The following is an 18,395-nucleotide window of genomic DNA, read 5'->3' on the forward strand; positions in this document are numbered from 1 at the left end:
AACGCCTGGAAACTACATATTCCAGCAACCTTTGCTTTCGCATGAGCTCTCCGGTGTGGGGGGAGCGAAAGAGTGGCTTCTGCTACGGCGAACCGCCCACGCTTAGAGCGCCTCTGGCCACAAGGTGTGATTAGGCGTTTTGCACACAGTATTACCTTTGGAAGAACTGGTACTGATGCTTACAGGTCATCCGCCTCACCGGTAGTCGGTAGGTGTACCGCTATTTGCCCTGTCTATAAAGCTTCATGGTTTATCCCGCAATGGGGACGGGACAGCTCATTCACCTGAGAGGGATATTGGGCCGACTCCGGGATGCTGCAAATCCATTGACCGTCATCTCCGTGCTTGTATCTCTGAATGTAAGGGAAGTAGGAATCATTTATAATTAAATCGGCTTATAGAAACCGGGTATTGTGAATTTCACATCTCAAATTGTAATGCTGTACACAGCAAGCTTCCCCTATTTGAGTGGTATATTCTGGGTGGTATTTAAGGGCGCTGCAGGGCCGCTGCTGGCTCAGAGCTGCTCCGGGTCGCTGGGAGGGTCGTTGCTGAAACAGGTAATTGAAGAAGAACAGGTGGGGTGGTAGCGGGAAGGTGACGGGGAGGTTGTTAGAAAAGCGAGGCCTCTGGAAATCGGGCGGTACGGGATGCGGCCCCTTTTGTAGGCGCTGGTCAGGCCATCTCCTGAGGAGGGAGATAAACAAGCCGTTAACTCTTCATTTTCCACACTTAGAAATGCAGTCACAGGGTGGGGGGCCCACTGCTGCCCTCAGCGTAGCTGCTCGGTTTTGCCCAATAATATGTTACTGAGCAGGCAACCAACTACCTTGGTGTAAATGGGTTACATACATTTCCCCATCCTCCTTCAAACACAACATGTCAGCTTTCTACAGCATTCGCGTAGTTCTCAGATAATTCTGTTTTAAATAAACCTACTGCCGGTGCCATTTACTAATATTTGCAATGTACCCATTGGAAAACAGACATTTTTAATGCTGCTCTGCCACTGAGTGTTTGCCTGGCTTCTAAGGCCTATGTCTTGGTGATCTAAACCTTGTGATCAAAAATGTAAAATGATTATTGAATTATTGAAATGTGTAAACTGCCAACATATTACGTAGCCCTGTATAGTAGATGGGTGTATACATCAAATATGCAGATTCCATACAAATACTGATCAATGCAGGAGGCAAAGAAGGCCCATCTCTGTAGAGCTTGCAATCTAAAATCATTTGGCTTAAACAGTGCAATTTTTCTATTTGTTCAGGTATCTGGAGGCATGGATAACATACACAGACAATATATGTATTTTGCGAATGGGTAGTTTGTCAGTAGCAGGTCACGGTACATGAATGAATGAAATTATTCATAAACCAACTTGTATTTTGTTAAGAATCAAAAGCAAATGATGTCCAAGTTTTATTCAGAACACATTTGACACATTATGGGGCCTCAAAAATATCCATTGACGGGGTGTCCAATTTGCAGCCTTCCAACTCTTGTTTAACTACAATCGTGGCTTTCCTAACAGCCAGATGTATCTCTGGTGGTGCTAGGAACTGTACTTCAGAGGGGGAAGAAAGATACAAGCTGGACATTGCTGATCTGCTGGTTTACAGTCCAGATATTACTTTTAGGTAAATTAGACATCTTGGCTATCAGTTACGTTTCTGGACTAAATTGCTACAACAAAATACATGCATCTTCCAAGAATATTTCTTGTTGCTACTGATTGTTAGTGATTGATTTTAAATGTGTAGAATTATAAAGCTGTTGACTGATTGTGTATTTGGCTCATGCAGGATGGAGTGATGGGGTCAATCTGAGCTTCCACTTGGGTCAGGCCCAATAGATCCTGGCACTTAATGGGCCATCATGTGCTATAACCGTTACTGAAAACACAAATGAACAGCCAGACCTGGGCATCATGATCTCAATGATTACGGAACAATTGCAGAAACAAAGTCTGGAGGATCTAAAATGCAAGTCTTTCAGTATAAGTCTGGTAAGGTGTTCCATCAATCTTCCATGCTTCCATTCCATATCCATACTGCATTTTTAAACTTGAGAAGTCAAGGAATTTCTATATATATCAGCAAACTATTCTTGTAGAAAGTGCTAAATGCAGTGTTTAAAATCAGTGAGTTTGTAAGAAAAACCCAGATTCTGAAATTATATGTTCTATCCAGCTTATCTAAACCATCATAAAGGAAATAGACCTACCCCTAAAACTGATTCTCTGGCACCCCAAGCCTGTCAGTATTACACTGTAGGTTTACAAATATTATTGCCACTATACTAGTTATGGTGCATTTATTTAAAACTCATCAAGGCAGTAATAAAATATGAACTCTGTGATCATAATTCACTAATGTAAACTCCGTAATCTAGTTTACTTTTTACAGTACATGGTCTGCCCTAGAACCAGTTCAACCATGAATGATGTAATATAACTTAAACTTGTTAAAATGTTCTGGTGGTCCGGTTACTGCTGACTATAAATCGTCCCTTAATATAGAAGATGCCACTGTAACACGGACTACATAAGGAAGTAGAGTCAGTTGTAAACACAGCAGGCACATTTCACATTGTAAGATCTTGAAGAAGTAGAGCTGCTTGTGCTAAGGAAGTTTTCTTGTGCACTGTGCAGTGTTGCTTTAAGAATTAAACCTCTTGTGGTTGCTGGACCATAGCTCTTGTTGTGGTTGATAATATACTGGTGGTTGTTGGAATTTGTATTAGAGCAGCATTGCTATGGTAGATTTATGTCCTCTTAAGATCCTGTGTTCTTTTTTTAACTTTGCTACTAGTAGAATTCAGAGCCTATACATTTAGCACATTTAGAAAATATTAGTAAGTAGCTAAACTTATAATTTAGGGGGTCATGTAGATGATTCATTTGGTTATATCTGGGGATTAGGGAGTGAGGGAACAGCAGCATCTGTGAGTGTTAGGTATCCTAACACTATATCTTGTGTCAGATTTCTCAACAACAAACCCAAGTATTTTTTTTTTTTTTTTTTGCACTCTGGTTTTCTTTTCTGGAAGATTACACTTTGCCACCCTCAACAAAAAGTAATTAGAAGTAATTAGAATTATTTTCAATTTTTCTTTCCATTTAGACTAATTGCAGTGAAATTCTGCTTCATGCTATGCAACTTAGATATTCCTGATCAGTGCTCTGTGTTCCATAGCCCTTTAAGGAAATGCATTAACACCAGTCAAATAAAACAACTTGTTTAAGCTAGCCATAAGTTTGTTGGGTTTTTGAACTAATGGAAAATTTGCAATTCAGGGGTGGAACATTAAAATGTTGCTTTAGGGGTGTTCTGCATGTTAACACAAACAAATGCAAAATCTTTCCAGATATTTTACTGTACCAATGCTCTAAATTTTCCATATTGAGAGTTTTATTCATGTTATTTTTATTGACATTTTTCTGATTACTGTAGTCCAGATATCTGCAGGTGTGTTCCAGCCTTGCCAGTTTGAAAGTTTATAAAATAATGACTGCAGTAGGTATCCATACACAACTCTGAAATGGTGTTCTACATAAGAATTTAAGTGCTACTTAAAGGAGAACTGAACTTTATAAAAGAATTAGAATAGACATGTTACAGCATATGTTTTGGACTTCTGTACCAGCTCAAGATCACCACAACATTTGGCAGTTAAGAGCTGTGCTCCAAAGATGCCCGCAGTATCTCCAGTTCTTTGCTTCTGATTCACAGTGCATGTTTTTAGCTACTATCAGTTACTTGAACCTAGGGGCCAGTTCATCATATACAGCAGGGATCCTGAACCTTTTGTACTTATGAGCCACACATGTAAAAAGTATTAGAGAGCAACACATGCATGAAACAATTTCTTGGGGGGTGCCAGATAAGGGCTGTGATTGCCTATTTGGTAGCCCCATGTGGACTGCTGGCCTGCAGAAGGTTCTGCTTGAAGTAAAACTGTGTCTCTGTGCTTCCAAAACTTGCCTCCAAGCCAGAGTTTTAAAAAAGGCCCCTACTTTTAGGCCACTGGGAGCAACATTAAAGGGGGTGGCGAGCCACTAGTTGATATACAGTATAAATATAGTGTAAAGTTAAATAAATAAGGCTGATTAATTACAAATTCAAAGTTTCTTTACATGACAGCATAGAATTCTGCATCAGAACTGATTTATAATCAGTTCTTTAGCTTCAGCTTCTATGACAGTTGTAATATAACTTTCTTCTAGTGCCTTGATCATTTTTGATGACCCCCTAAGCTTAGCTGCTAAACCTCTAGGCTGGTACAGTAAGTTCAGTATATAAAATATGCTGTTTCTACTGTAATCTTTTTTTAGACTTCACTTATCCTTTAAAACTAATTGCAGAGTGTTACTGATACACTGGGGAAAATAGTATGCCGGCAAGTATTATTTAATATATATATTTATAATAAGGTCCTCCTGTAAGCTGATGAGCTGCTTAGATCCTGCCTAGTTAGCCTTGGTGGAATAGTACCCACAGTTCTGATATCTTCACCATAAGTATAACTGGTGTGATGATCTAGTAGAAGCACTTATAATAACTGTGTAATGAGTATTTTATTAAATTAATATTAGATATTTAAAAGAGCTTACAAAGTCTCACTTCTGTGCTCTGTGGACCACAAACGAAAAATCTCACCAATACAACTAGTAAAGCAATTGGTATCACCGAACTAGTCAGAAGGTGAAACCTTGGTAAATAATTACTTGACTGTTGTTTATCTTGTCATGTTGGAATTGCAGTGGTATATATGTGTGGCTGTCTATCTTATTTAGACTCCTTCCAGCATGTAGCATCTGTTTTGCCTCTTGCTAGTATTTATGTATATTATGTGCCCGATGACTCACAGTGTTGCCTTAAATCATCCAAAAAGAGAAATTCACTTAAAGAATTATGGGTGAAGACATGCAAATTACTTTTTTATGTTTGTGGACAACTCTTCAACCAAAACCGTTCATGTAATTGTGCACATAGAGGATTAAACCTAGACTTGTAGACAGCCTGTTTCTGCAGGAGGATATTGGTTCTGCAGGATATTGGAACATGGCTTCTGAGGGGTAGGATGTTGAGAAAAGGTGACCGTACCAGGGCTGTGGAGTCGGTAGATAAATTCTTCAACTCCGACTCCTCAGTTTCTGATACTTCTGACTCCACAACTCCGACTCCTCTGTTTTTAATGTGCTAATGTATTTTATACATTCATACAGTCAATGAAAAGCATGCTTCATGGTCACTCAACGTGTTCGTTTATGCACTGCGTGCATTGGGCTTTATTCTTATAGCAGAGAGGTAATTAATTATGACTGTTTGTGAATTGGGACATTTAAACTTGCTTTATTTTTTTTTTTATTCCCATTTAAATTTAGTAGGAGTCGGAGTCGGTTCATTTTTTGCCGACTCCAGGTACCCAAAATTGCCTCCGCCTCCGACTCCACAGCCCTGGACCATACACAAAAAATTTTACCTCGTTTTGTTGAGGTCGCCAAACAAGCAAATCTTTCCCCTGATATTTCCATCTTGAGTGGGCGAAATCATGCTTATGCGATCATTTGGGCCTAGGGTCAAACAATCCCATTACAATGAACTGGATACGAAAAGTCGAAATGAGCTGTCAAAAAACTCAAGCCTGCCCGGTCGACATCTGGCCAATATTTGTTTAGGTATCAGTCTAGGAGCCTTTCAGAGGGCCCCATACACAGGCATATAAACTGCCGAATCACCCTTAAGGACCTGTATAGGCAGCTTAAATCTGCCCATGTATGGCCTCTAGGAATGCACCATATCCAGGATTCGGTTCCGGAATCCACACTCCACTGGCCAAACCGAATCCAAATCCTTAAAAATCACTTGACATTTTGTCACATAAACATGGAAGTTAAAAATGTCTTTGCTGCGTGCCTGGAGCGCTTTAACCCTTCCATATTCTAATTTACATATGTAAATTAGAATTTGGTTCGATATTCAGCCGAATCCTTTACGAAGTATTCAGGGTTCGGCCAAATCCGAAAACAGTGGATTCGGTGTATCCCTAATGGCCACCTTAAGCAAGCCTGATCCTACAATAAATTAACAAACATGGCTAACAGAATGAAACCAGGGAATTGCCCTTCTTACAAGATTAATGTCAGACAAGATAACAGATTGTTTTCAAAGAGAAAAAAAGTGCCAGCAGTGACAGGTAGTTTTCATTGTACATTGTAGGCGTGTCACAGGCACTTTCAGCATTTTTCTGCTTCATGTCACATGATACATCAGCACTTTCTTCTCCCCATACATAGTAGTAATTTTTGGTACTTCTTCACAAAACCTGGTGTTCAAATATACAGCATTCACATTGCTCTTGGTGTGACTTAAATGTGAGGGCAATATCCGAAAATGATATAATTTTTGCAGACACCTGAAAGCCTTTAAGGTAATCTTTAGTATGTCTAGTTCTAAGCAACTTTTTTAACTGGTATTCATTATATCTTTTTTATGGTTATTTAATTATTTGCCTTCTTTGCAGCTTTCAAATAGGGGTCACTGGCCCAGCAGACAAAAACTATTGCTCTATGAGTTTACAGTTTTATTGTTATTGTTACTTTTTATAACTTATTTTTCTGTTCAGGTTCTCTCCTATTCATATACCAATCTCTCATTGAAACCACTCCCTGGTTGCTAAGGTAATTTGGATCCTAGCAACCAGGTAACTAGATAGCTGCTGAACAAAAAGCAAAAGAACTAAAAAACAACAAATAATAAAAAATGAAGACCAGTTGCAAATTGTCTCAAAATAAAAACAAAAATATTACCCTCTGCATCTATGCATCATAAAAGTTAACTCAAAAGCGAACAATCCCTTTACATTTCATCTTTTATTTTTTGTGTTTTTTAATTATTTAGCTTTTTGTTCAGCAGCTCTCTAGTAAGGAATTTCAGCGGATATCTGGTTGCTAGGGTCCAGTTTAAAACACCAAGAAGAAGGTGATCACAGTTTTTGCTGTTTGTATAGGAATCTTACCGGTGGTAATGGTGGGTCCGGGTGCTCATGCCCCAGACCTTCAGCTTAGGGAGCCATCATGGAGAAAAATCACAAGGATAAATAGTATAGGCAGGCACTACGATTCCACAGAAAAAGTGTATCAAAAAGCAGCCATGTTTTCAATAAAAAAGTATATAAAGTTTATTTAATCCATATATTAGAGCTGGGCGGTATGACCAAAAATTTATATCACGGTATTTTTCAAAATTATATCGGTGTCACGGTATTTGACGGTATTTTTTTTTTCCATGCATGATTAGGTGTTAACCCCATTTCCTAATAAATTAGAAAATAATTACTGCAGTATTGAAAATCAGGCAGGCTTAGTTTCCCAGGCAAGGCCGCAGACAACATAGCACAGGAGGAGGCGTTTGGTTTAAATACCCCCCACGCATGCGCAGAACCGGCGCTGTCAGCGCGTCGCGTACGTGCACGCTTTGACATGTATGTGCGCTTTGACGCATGCAAGGAGGCGTGCGAGACCGGCCCGCACGGGTGAGTACCCTGACACCCCGGTATTGCGGTATCTGAAAAATGAATATAGTTTTAAAAAAAAAAACACCGGTATTCGGTATTAAACGGTATATCGCCCAGCCCTACCATATATAAAACAAAAGAAGCCTTATGTGTTTCGTACCAAACAGGGTACTGAATCTTAGGCTCATGCCTATGATTAAGTACCCTGTTTTTATTAAAACAAAGATGCTTTTTGATACATTTTTTCTGTGGAATTGGAGTGCCTGCCTATACTATTTATCCATGTGATTTTTCTCCATGAAGGGTCCAGTTTACCCTAGCAACCAGGCAGCAGTTTAAACAAGTGACTTGGAAGATGAATAGGAGAGGACCAGAATAGAAAAATAAGTTATAAAAAATGAAAATAACAACAACATTTTAGCCTCTCCGAGCACTATAAAAATTAAACATTGAAGACCAATTGAAAAGGCAGAGGTTTCCTCCCCTCCCCATAGCCTTTTTAACTGAGCACCTGAAAGAAACCCAATAATATTTTTTATTATTTTTAATATTGACTTATATGACATATATATATATATATATATAAGACATTTCCCCAATGTACTAGGTTCAGTCCCTTTAGCAAGCATTATATACATACACTGTTACAATGCGCACAAGAGGTCTTTCTGAGTGACCTGACCCTTGTTAATATCATTGCCATGAAGGTGGGGTTGCGATGCAATTGTCACTTCGTCTTTTAAAAGCTGAGAGACTTGTAGTGGGCCGCAGCATTTGGCTTTATTATTCACTAATTACATTAACATTTATTTATAAAGCGCCAACATATTCCGCAGCGCTGTACAATAAGTGGGTTACATACATTGGACATACAGAGTAACATATAAAGCAATCAATAACCGATACAAGAGGTGAAGAGGGCCCTGCCCAAAAGAGCTTACAATCTACAAGGAGAAAGGGTTGAGACACAAGGTGTGATGCAAACGTGGCATGGCTTTTAGCTAGAAATTGTAATCTTTTGTCAAGTACTAGTTATGGACTTTACCTTTTTAGATAAAATATATCCTTCTGGGCTTTTAGCCATAGAACTTAAGAATAGACAGCTATAATATTTTCAGATTTTTTATCCCTGGTGTACCTAGGTTATTATGAGTCTATAGGCCTTTTGACTGATACATGACAGTGCCTGCTTGTAATGGCAACCAGGTTTGAGCCCCTGATCTGGAAAGATGCTAATTGATGGCACTTACAGGCTGCAAACTTAGGTCTCAAGAAAACTTTAGGTACGTTTCTGTAGGTATTTTTAAGGGCTTCATTGGTAATATTTGGTAAAATATAATGTTCTGAAACTGGTTTTCCCTTTAGTATCCTGGAAAATACCTTTTCCTTTGCCCTCCTACTACTTGTCATGAGTGTACTCCTGCAATCTACTGTGATACAGCACTACAGGATATTGATTTCTCCTGGTGTGCTGAAGAATAACACATAAATCACACCTTAAACACATTAACCCCTTTTTTAATAGATTCTTAATGTTCCTGTTGAGGAGCTTTCCTTATGCATCTCCCAAAAATTTGCTTGTAACTTAAGTGTATTTGCAGCCTGTCACGGCCGCCATCCTGGATTCACCCTGCTCGCATTCCCCCTGCTCGCATTCCCCCCGTGATCAAACACCCCCGCTCGCACCTGCCAGCCCCCCTGCCCCCCCCCCCCCGCAACACCCCCTTCCCGCTCGCTCCCCGCTTGCCTGCTCCTTGACTGCTTCTGTGCTTCACTGTGTGTCACAGAGTGGAGCGCGCCGGCTTCTCTCACTAAAATCCAGCAATGTGCATGCGCCACCTAGAGTGTCCCGGTCAAATAGTCAATGCAGGAGCGAGGCATTATGGGAATCCTCTTTATCCAGCTCGGCGTTCTGAACAGGTGAAATATGGGGAGACTTAAGGGCACTATTGAGACAACTGAAGGTATGCCTGCAGCTTGAGATTAACTCTTTACTAGCCTTTCCTTCTCCTTTAAGGGCTCTGGTACATGGGGAGATTAGTCGCCCGCGCCAAATCTCCCTTTTTACGGGCGACTAATCTGCCCGAAATGACATCCCACGGTCGAAAATGTAAATTGGCGGTGGGATGGCATACGCGGCGGCGCGATTGCCGAAGTTGCCTCTCGAGGAAACTTCAGCGATTTCCGCAAATCGCACCGCCGCGTATGCCATCCCACCGGTGATTTACATTTTCTCTGGTGGGATGTAATTTCGGGGAGATTAGTCGCCTGCAACAAGGGAGATTTGGCGCAGGCGACTAATCTCCACGTGTACCAGAGCCCTAAAGCTCAGGAGAAAGGAGATTGGCCTGTTTATTCTAATAATCTATTTATTTTTTGGACTTTATTCACTGGCCACTCCTGCCTTTAGAACAATTCAAAAGAAACAATGGTTCCAATTTTATAGCAACTGATATTCCTGCAGATAAAGCGATAAGTATGCTGACTGGTCATATTAGTGCAATTTGCCATGCTGTGTCTATAGCCAGTTTGAATCTCAAAGGAATCATCTGTATATCTTAAGTTGTAATTGCATTTGCAGATTGTCATTTATTGTTTAGATCTGTAACCATATTTCCTTCCAAAGCCATACTTCCAGTTATTAAAATACTATTACTATAGAATGGCTTTGCAAGTTGCATGGCAGGAGGTGCTTGACCCAGCGTTGCTGGTGATATGGCTAAAATCAAAGGAACTAGTAGAACTCTGGTAGATGCAAAAATTAGATAAGAATGACATTGCTAGATAAGTCCCTAGTTGCCTCTCAGTGTTACTATGTCACTATGGGGCCCATTTATCACAGTCGGAATTTCGGACTTCTAAAAGTATGACGCAAAAAATTCAGATTAAATTCAATATTTTCTGATGTGCGCTAAAAGTACGAAAATTTTGGATCGTGGTTGTACGAAAATATCGTGGTACTATCAGAAAGTTCCAAAATCTGAACGACTGTAAAAGGCGCAAAAAACTTTCTTTCCTTGAACCTTCTGTGCATGTTTTTTGAAACCTCCCATAGGACTCAGTGACTCTCTGTAGCTGCAACCTGACCCAAGGAAAGTCACGATACCAAAGCTTGAATGAATTCCGAAACTTTCGTACTCGTTGTGACAAATACAATTTTGTCACATAAATTGTTGCAAAGTACGAAAAAGTCGCGCAAATTAATGAAAAATTTGCAGAAAATACGCACAGTTCTAAAATTTAGAAAAAATACGATTTTTTAGTATAAATGGGCCCTATTGTGCCAATCTCAGCTGAGGCTACTAATTGTTCCTGCTGCTGCTGCTGCTGTTTTGGGGTCATACTGTTGGCAAATTCAGCCAGCATTTACTTGTGGATTATTGGATGTAATAGTTCTAAGAGTTTTTATTCTGATTATTTCATCAGCTAAAGTTATTTATAGTTAAGTTAGTTAGAAATATGGCTTAGATCAGTGATCTCCAACCAGTAGCTTGTGAGCAACATGTTGCTCACCAACCCCTTGGATGTTGCTCTCAGTGCCCCCAAGCCAGGTAGTTATTTTTGAATTCCTGACTTGGTTGCAAGTTTTAGTTGAATAAAAACAAGATTTCCTACCAAATAAAGCCTCCTGTAAGCTGATAATGTGCATAGAGGCTCCCTAATAGCCAATCACAGGCCTTATTTGGCACCTCCATGAACTTTTATGCTGCTTGTGTTGCTCTCCAAGTCTTTTTACATTTGACTGTGGCTCACGAGTAAGAAAGGTTGGGGATCACTGGCTTAGATCATTCATTACAAACATGACAATTCTGTAGTCAAATGATAAATATTTTAACGTTAGTTTACCCTATTTAAATTGACATAGCATGTTCATGCACTCATAATTTGATCTAGCTGATTACCTTTAATACATGCCTGGCACCATTAGGTTATGGGGAGGGTTTAGTCCCAGACCATCCTGTCTGTCCCATTAATTTAGCCCATCACTATTTGTGCCAACTTAAATATGTCTTTTGTTATCTTTTTTGCAACTCTGATGTCTTGCTTTCTCTCTTTTATACTTTCTCAGCCATTGCCTGATCATCCAGATCCTGAAGGGTGCAGCAGCCCTTACCACTTTGTGTCAGGTAAAATATAGGCTCTTCATTAAGCAAAACAAAGTAGAGAATGTTTTTGGTGGGGGTGGGAAGGTGTAGAGGTTCTTTTTTAGTCATGCGCAATACTTAGGAGCCAAGTAAAAGTTAAATAACTAGTGACATGTCTACCATTGTCTTGAACCTTTGCGTGTTTTCTTGAAGCTTTTCTGACTTTAACAATTTTAAATAGGGATGCACCCAATCCATATTGTTTGGATTTAGCTGAATACAGAATTCTTTACAAAAGATTTGCACCACCCTACTAAATCAGAACCATAATTTGCATATTCAAATGTGAGGAAAAATGCATTCATTGTGAACAAAAAATTGTCCCATTAAAATATGTTTTCCAGAGGTTTAAAGCCTTGTGACTTAAAGAATTCGGATTCGGTTCAGCTGAACACTTTGGATACTGCTAGATTTGGAAGAATCCTGAACCAAATCCTGGGTTAGCTTGTTTATGCCCCAAGTATATGCAAAAAATACCTGAGCACAATAATATCTAATTTATATGGGAATAGCGGTTCTCTGTTAATTCATCAGGTGCAGAGCCAACATGTGCACCGTGCAAAGTAATTTTTTATTTCACCATTTCTCGTTTCCAAAGCTTACTTAAAAATGCAATAAAATCTAGGCAGTCGAATAAAATAACCAGTTTAGCAGTGTTATACACCTTATGTGCTATTCAGCCTGCACAATAAACAAGGACACTAAGGACAAAAATAAATTCAGTGTGTATGTACCAACGTTTCACACATGTGTTTTGTCCATATGTTTGTGTGTGTGTTCCATTTGATCTGGTGGGCAGGTCAACAGGATGGCTTTCCAATTCATTCTACACAGCTTAAAGGCAGGGGTTGATACTGTGAGGCTGCAGAAATTCCCAAACAGCAGGAACATGGTTTCCAGGAGTAATATGACAGCCCCCTCTGCTTGTAACCTAGGGCCTTGTCAGTTGCAAGAACATGCCACCCCAGGTGCACTGAGAATGCTGAAGTTAAAGAAAATGTAGATCCTATCTTGCTTTTTTTTCCAGCAGGTAGAATCTACATGCTTGAGGGCAAAGGAATCATGAATGTTTTTCTTTTTAATGAAAAAAATTATGTTTATTAGTTTGTGCTTTGCATCTGCTTGTTTTTGTAATGCTACTGTATTTGCCCTGTACCTGTTTGTAACTGGTATTAGCCTATAAATAGCGCTGACAGTTTAAGCATCATTCACATCAGCCCCTGCCCCAGTGAAGCTTATAGTCTAAGGTTCCTATCTCTCACTTTGGGCAGTTTTATCAGGAATTAGTAAACTTGCCAATATGTTTTTGGAGTGTGGTAGGAAGGCCAAGTGCTCAAGCATTGCAAGGCAAAAGTACTAACCCCTGTACAACAATTACAGTACCCAGGTATTGGATACGTTATCTGGAAACCCATTATTCAGAAAGTTCCAAATTACAGAAGGCCACCTCCCATAGCAAATAATTAAATTTTTTATAAATGATTTCCTTTTTCTTTGTAATGATAAAACAGAACCTTGTGCTTGATCCTAACTAAGATATAATTAATACTTATTGGGGGGCAAAACAAGCTTATTGGGTTTATTCAATATTTAAATGATTTTTAGCAGACTTAAGTTATGGAGATCCAAATTATGGAAAGATCCCTCATCCCTAAAACCCCATGTCCCAAGCATTCTGGATAACAGGTCCCATACTTGTACTTAAGATTCTTATTTTCATCTGTAAAAAAATACAGGGTTATGGGAGATAGCTCTCAGTACAAGTGAGGGAATACAGGGGTATGGGGGATAGCTCTCAGTACAAGTGAGGGAATACAGGGTTATGGGAGATAGCTCTCAGTACAAGTGAGGGAATACAGGGGTAGGGGAGATAGCTCTCAGTACAAGTGAGGGAATACAGGGGTAGGGGAGATAGCTCTCAGTACAAGTGAGGGAATACAGGGTTATGGGAGATAGCTCTCAGTACAAGTGAGGGAATACAGGGTTATGGGGGATAGCTCTTAGTACAAGTGAGGGAATACAGGGTTATGGGAGATAGCTCTCAGTACAAGTGAGGGAATACAGGGGTAGGGGAGATAGCTCTCAGTACAAGTGAGGGAATACAGGGGTAGGGGAGATAGCTCTCAGTACAAGTGAGGGAATACAGGGGTATGGGGGATAGCTCTCAGTACAAGTGAGGGAATACAGGGTTATGGGAGATAGCTCTCAGTACAAGTGAGGGAATACAGGGGTAGGGGAGATAGCTCTCAGTACAAGTGAGGGAATACAGGGGTATGGGAGATAGCTCTCAGTACAAGTGAGGGAATACAGGGTTATGGGAGATAGCTCTCAGTACAAGTTGATCCAGGGACTGGTCCAATTGCCATCTTGGAGTCAGGAAGGAATTTTTTCCCCTCTGCGGCAAATTAGAGAGGCTTCAGATGGGGTTTTTGTCTTCCTCTGGATCAACTAGTAGTTAGGCAGGTTATATATAGGCATTAGTGCTGGGCGGTATACCGGTAAAAACCGAACACCGTTTTTTAAAAAAAAAACGATATAACTTTTTACATACCCCCATACCGGTGTGCGCGCTTCCTGGCAATTTTTCCAAATACTTCCGGGTGCGCGCGTGACGTCAGCGCGCACGTGACGTCAGCGCCATCGCTAGGACGCATCATTCAGAGTCGGATACCAATGTGAGCTGTCGGGGGTGCCTGCGGCTGCCTGGCCAGTAATTATATTTTATGTGAAGGGGATGGGGGGGTGTTTGGGGTGGGGTGGGGTGGGGGGTTATATTTATGTGAAGGGGATGGGGGGTGTTTGGGGTGGGGTGGGGTGGGGGGTTATATTTATGTGAAGGGGATGGGGGGGTGTTTGGGGTGGGGTGGGGGGTTATATTTATGTGAAGTGGATGGGGGGTTATATTTATGTGAAGGGGATGGGGGGGTGTTTGGGGTGGGGGGGGGTGTGTGCGGATGGGGGGGTGTTTGGGGTGGTGGGGGGGTGTTTGGGGTGGCGGGTGTTTGGGGTGGTCACCTAATCATGCATGGGGAAAAAAAAATACCGTCAAATACCGTGATACCGATATAATTTTGAAAAATACCGTGATATAAATTTTTGGTCATACCGCCCAGCACTAATAGGCATTATGGTTGAACGTGATGGACGTATGTCTTTTTTCAACCCAACTTACTATGTTACAATGTGGTGCATGCAGCATGACATGAAAGATAAGACATGCCAATTTTAAATGGCATGCCTTTTAAAACCTGTTGGGTTCAGTTGGAAGGGTTGAACTTGATGGAGTTTTTTCATCCCAACTAAACTACGTTATTATGTAACTATATCTCCTTATCAGGTGTTAAGGTAAAGTACAACAGCAAGAGTAAATCTTAAATAACCAGATACTCTAACTCTACATCTGTTAAATGTTATAAATGAAAACTAACTGATCATGGAAGTTTTAGATTTGCTCCTTTAGTGTTGTTTAAAGGAAGAGCTTTAAGTTTTGTGACATTCATTTTTTCCCAAATTGGGATGAATCATTTTTACCAGTGCATGATAGAGCACACATTTAAATAGCAAGTGCTGCATAAAGACTCTACTTTTCTCCATTTTTCTCACCTTTCCCTCTAGTCCACTACATATTTATATTTATCTTTGCTTTTTTTCTCTGCAAACCACCTTCCTTTATTTTCTTTTTTTTCACTTCTGCTTTCACTTTTTCCCTACATTCCTTTTCCATTCTTTCCCCCCAGTTCTTAATTTCCCCATAGGTTGCTGCTTTAAACTCATGCAGCACAAGCAACCAGGAATTACATAGGCCCAAAGGGGAAATTTTAGTGCACTGGCTGCTATTCTGCCATCCCATGTGAATCTGAAATAATTACAAATGTATCATGAATTTGACATTGCATGTATAAAGTATATTGTGTGTCAGTCCCTGATCTCAGGTTACTGACAGCAACCCAGAACATCCACTGTGAATCAGCAGAAAAGAACATGAAAGTGTGTTTGGAGGCAAAGGTTTTTACTCGGTTGTCATGGTCCTCCCAATTGTAGGCATTTGGCCGCTATTACAATCAGTTAGTGTTTTAAATCCTGTACCTGACTTAAATTTTTTAGGAAAAATCTGTCGCATTTTGGAAAGTTGAATCCCTATATAGTAAGATCTGTTACAATGCTGTACTGTGGTTAATTGGTAATTGGTAATTGCTATTGAAAGCAGCATTTGCTTAGCTCCTGGTTATGACTTTTAAACAATATTGTCAAAGTCAGTCTCCTCCTGCAAGATAGGTCTGTTAATCTGGTTACTTGTGTTATATTGTTTTCAAAGTCAGTGCCCCCAGGGCAGAGAATAGAAAATGACAAACATTGGTTTTAATGGCAATTATATATACAAATAACTTAAAAACCATTACAAATTTGTAATGACTGTATATTGCAAAGTTGCTTAGAATTAGGTTTTATTTTTGTGGGTTGACATGCCCTTTAAAGGACATGTAAACCCCCAACAAAAAATGTTCATCAGTTAACAGCATCTTTGAAATCTTTAAATACCTGACATTCCTGTTGTTCAAAGGTTAATAGTAAGGCTGCAGCATCCCTTTAATCACTTGATCCCTTTAATCACTGGATTCCTTCTCCCCCTGTAACTCACTCGGCCCCTTCCCTTAGGAATTGGCTTTAGCTCTTGGATTACTGAGCATGCTCAGTTTATGTTAACTCAGGTTACCAAACACACCCTGCGATTTCATAGCCAATGGAGAAATAGCACTTCTGGTTTCCATTAAAACTGTGCTGTAGCTGTGCATTCTGCTGGAGAAACATGCTTTTTCTGCTAACCTTCTGTCCTGAGCTCGGTTTAACCATTACAGGGCTTAATCTAAGCAGGACTTTTTATCAAAGTAAGTTATGCCTGTATAAGCCTGCATTCTTTTGCATGAACTTTACAGCATATATGTGCTGTTAGCAAATATAAATATCACTGAAGATGCATGAGAAGGAAAACGGCTGCCAGGTGAAAACTGCTATTTGTTTTAGGAAAATGTCATGGTGCTGGTGAGCAGATGGGATATATGCAGTACAAATGGTGTGCTTTGGGTGGGCGAGATGTGCCCAACATATATATTATATGGCCTTTAAAGGGTAAGAAAAAACAGGTTTTTATTGCCTATGAAGTAAATCTTGTTTCTGGTAGGAACCTTCTTGCTTGTCTTTAGCCAATCAGTATTTTAGATCAAGCAGTAGTGGTTTATGGCTTGCTATTCTACTTACACCGAGAATATTAATTGACATACGGAGGCTTAAGGGTAATAAAATTAAAAGGTTATACATTTCACATATGAGTGATGGGTGATGTCCCTGCAGTGAGCACCAATTATTAGTTGGTTTTTTTTTTTGGAGGGGGGGGGGTTATTTGCTACCACCATTATTGTATGTATGGTCTTAAAAGCTCTTGTGATAACATGGGTGTGGTTTGAAGTGTGTGTGGCTTTAAAAAAGGTAGTGGTCACAACAGGCTTCCATTATAGGCCCTCCAGAAATATTCCAGCTTTCAGTACCACATAAGTTGGACAGCATTGCTCTAGAACATTCAAAAGTAAATATCCCAGAATGTTCTATTCAAAGTTCTGATCTAAATCCTCCTGGGAATCTGCAACACTATTTGAAAATTAAGGTGCTCAAACCTAAACTTACTGATCTAAACAACAGTGATGTAAATACATCTGGTTAATATTTATCTTGTAATGCACTGTATGTATGTGTAATAATGGTAAGGGGAGGGTTTTATAGCAAAATAGAATTGCTGAGAAGACTTTTGAAAACATACCAAAATAAAACCTATAATTTAATATAATAAAATACACACTGATCATAAGAAATTAGTACTAATTAATCTCTATTATATTACAGAAGATCGTTCTTGGGGACTTATTAGTCATTGTCCAAGAATTGAACTTGAAGACGGAATCCGACTTGGTTGCCATCACCATTCCAGTTCGAGCCTTCATTTTCCTGTTTTAAGCAGGGAAAGCTCACCACACCGTAGAAGCCCTTCCCACATACCTGAGGCTGGGAATTCAGTGGCTCCTCCAGCTCCACCTACCAAAAGACACTGCAGATCCCTTTCAGTGCCAGAGGACTTATCTCGCTGGAGGCCTATTTGGCGGCCTAGTGGCTCTAAAGTGTGGACTCCTGTGAAGAGGAGATGTAACAGTGGTGGTGTAGGAGCAGTTCTGGCAGTGCAGACTCAAAGCCCATCCCAAGGGGTCTCCAGTCTCAGGTTTCAAAATGACCCCAGTGCCTCTATACGCTGCATCCAAGCCAACAGTCCCCCCTTCTTCAGCCTGGCATTGTGCCGAGAGTCACCAGGCCCATATACACTTTCACCAACCAGTGTATTCTGGGAGAACTCAGAAGGGCCAAGCTGCTTCCCATTGCAGCGTCGGTTTTCACTTTCACCTGTACTCATTAAAGAGGCAGGACGGTTCCTTCCTTCAACCAGCAGCTCTCCGCCATCAACGCCGGAGTTGGTCCGACGGCAACAGTGTCTCCCACGCAGCCAGTCGCAACCTTGTGACTTGGATACCAGAAAGTGTGGAATTAAAAGGAGGCATGAGGAGGATACGCGATGGCATCGTCCTTCTTTGGATTTCTACAAGATGAACCAGGTAAATAGTGAGAATTGTCTCTAGCATTCCAAACATATGCATGATAAATAAAATTGCTAAAACTATATTTTGTTGT

At 40.2% G+C, this 18,395-nt stretch overlaps 1 protein-coding gene across 7 annotated transcripts in view; it reads left to right on the plus strand.

Moving 5' to 3' along the window:
• Positions 1 to 64: 64 nt before the first annotated feature.
• The window catches only part of fam53c (family with sequence similarity 53 member C), a 28,301-nt gene continuing 9,970 nt past the window's right edge, over positions 65 to 18,395 (plus strand). Inside the window, exons 1-4 of one of the 7 annotated variants that reach the window (XM_004912886.4) lie at positions 65 to 208; positions 1,806 to 2,008; positions 11,591 to 11,648; positions 17,562 to 18,319. In XM_004912886.4, coding sequence (XP_004912943.1) covers positions 1,931 to 2,008; positions 11,591 to 11,648; positions 17,562 to 18,319 — 894 coding nt within the window. In that variant the 5' untranslated portion in view covers positions 65 to 208; positions 1,806 to 1,930. Of the gene's footprint in view, positions 209 to 250; positions 360 to 427; positions 561 to 1,805; positions 2,009 to 11,590; positions 11,649 to 17,561; positions 18,385 to 18,395 lie in introns of those variants that run through there. The other 6 variants (XM_004912885.4, XM_031898853.1, XM_031898851.1 and 3 more) reach the window with 6 other exon arrangements.

This window comes from Xenopus tropicalis, chromosome 3 (assembly GCF_000004195.4).
Source record: "Xenopus tropicalis strain Nigerian chromosome 3, UCB_Xtro_10.0, whole genome shotgun sequence".
NCBI classification, from domain to species: domain Eukaryota; kingdom Metazoa; phylum Chordata; class Amphibia; order Anura; family Pipidae; genus Xenopus; species Xenopus tropicalis.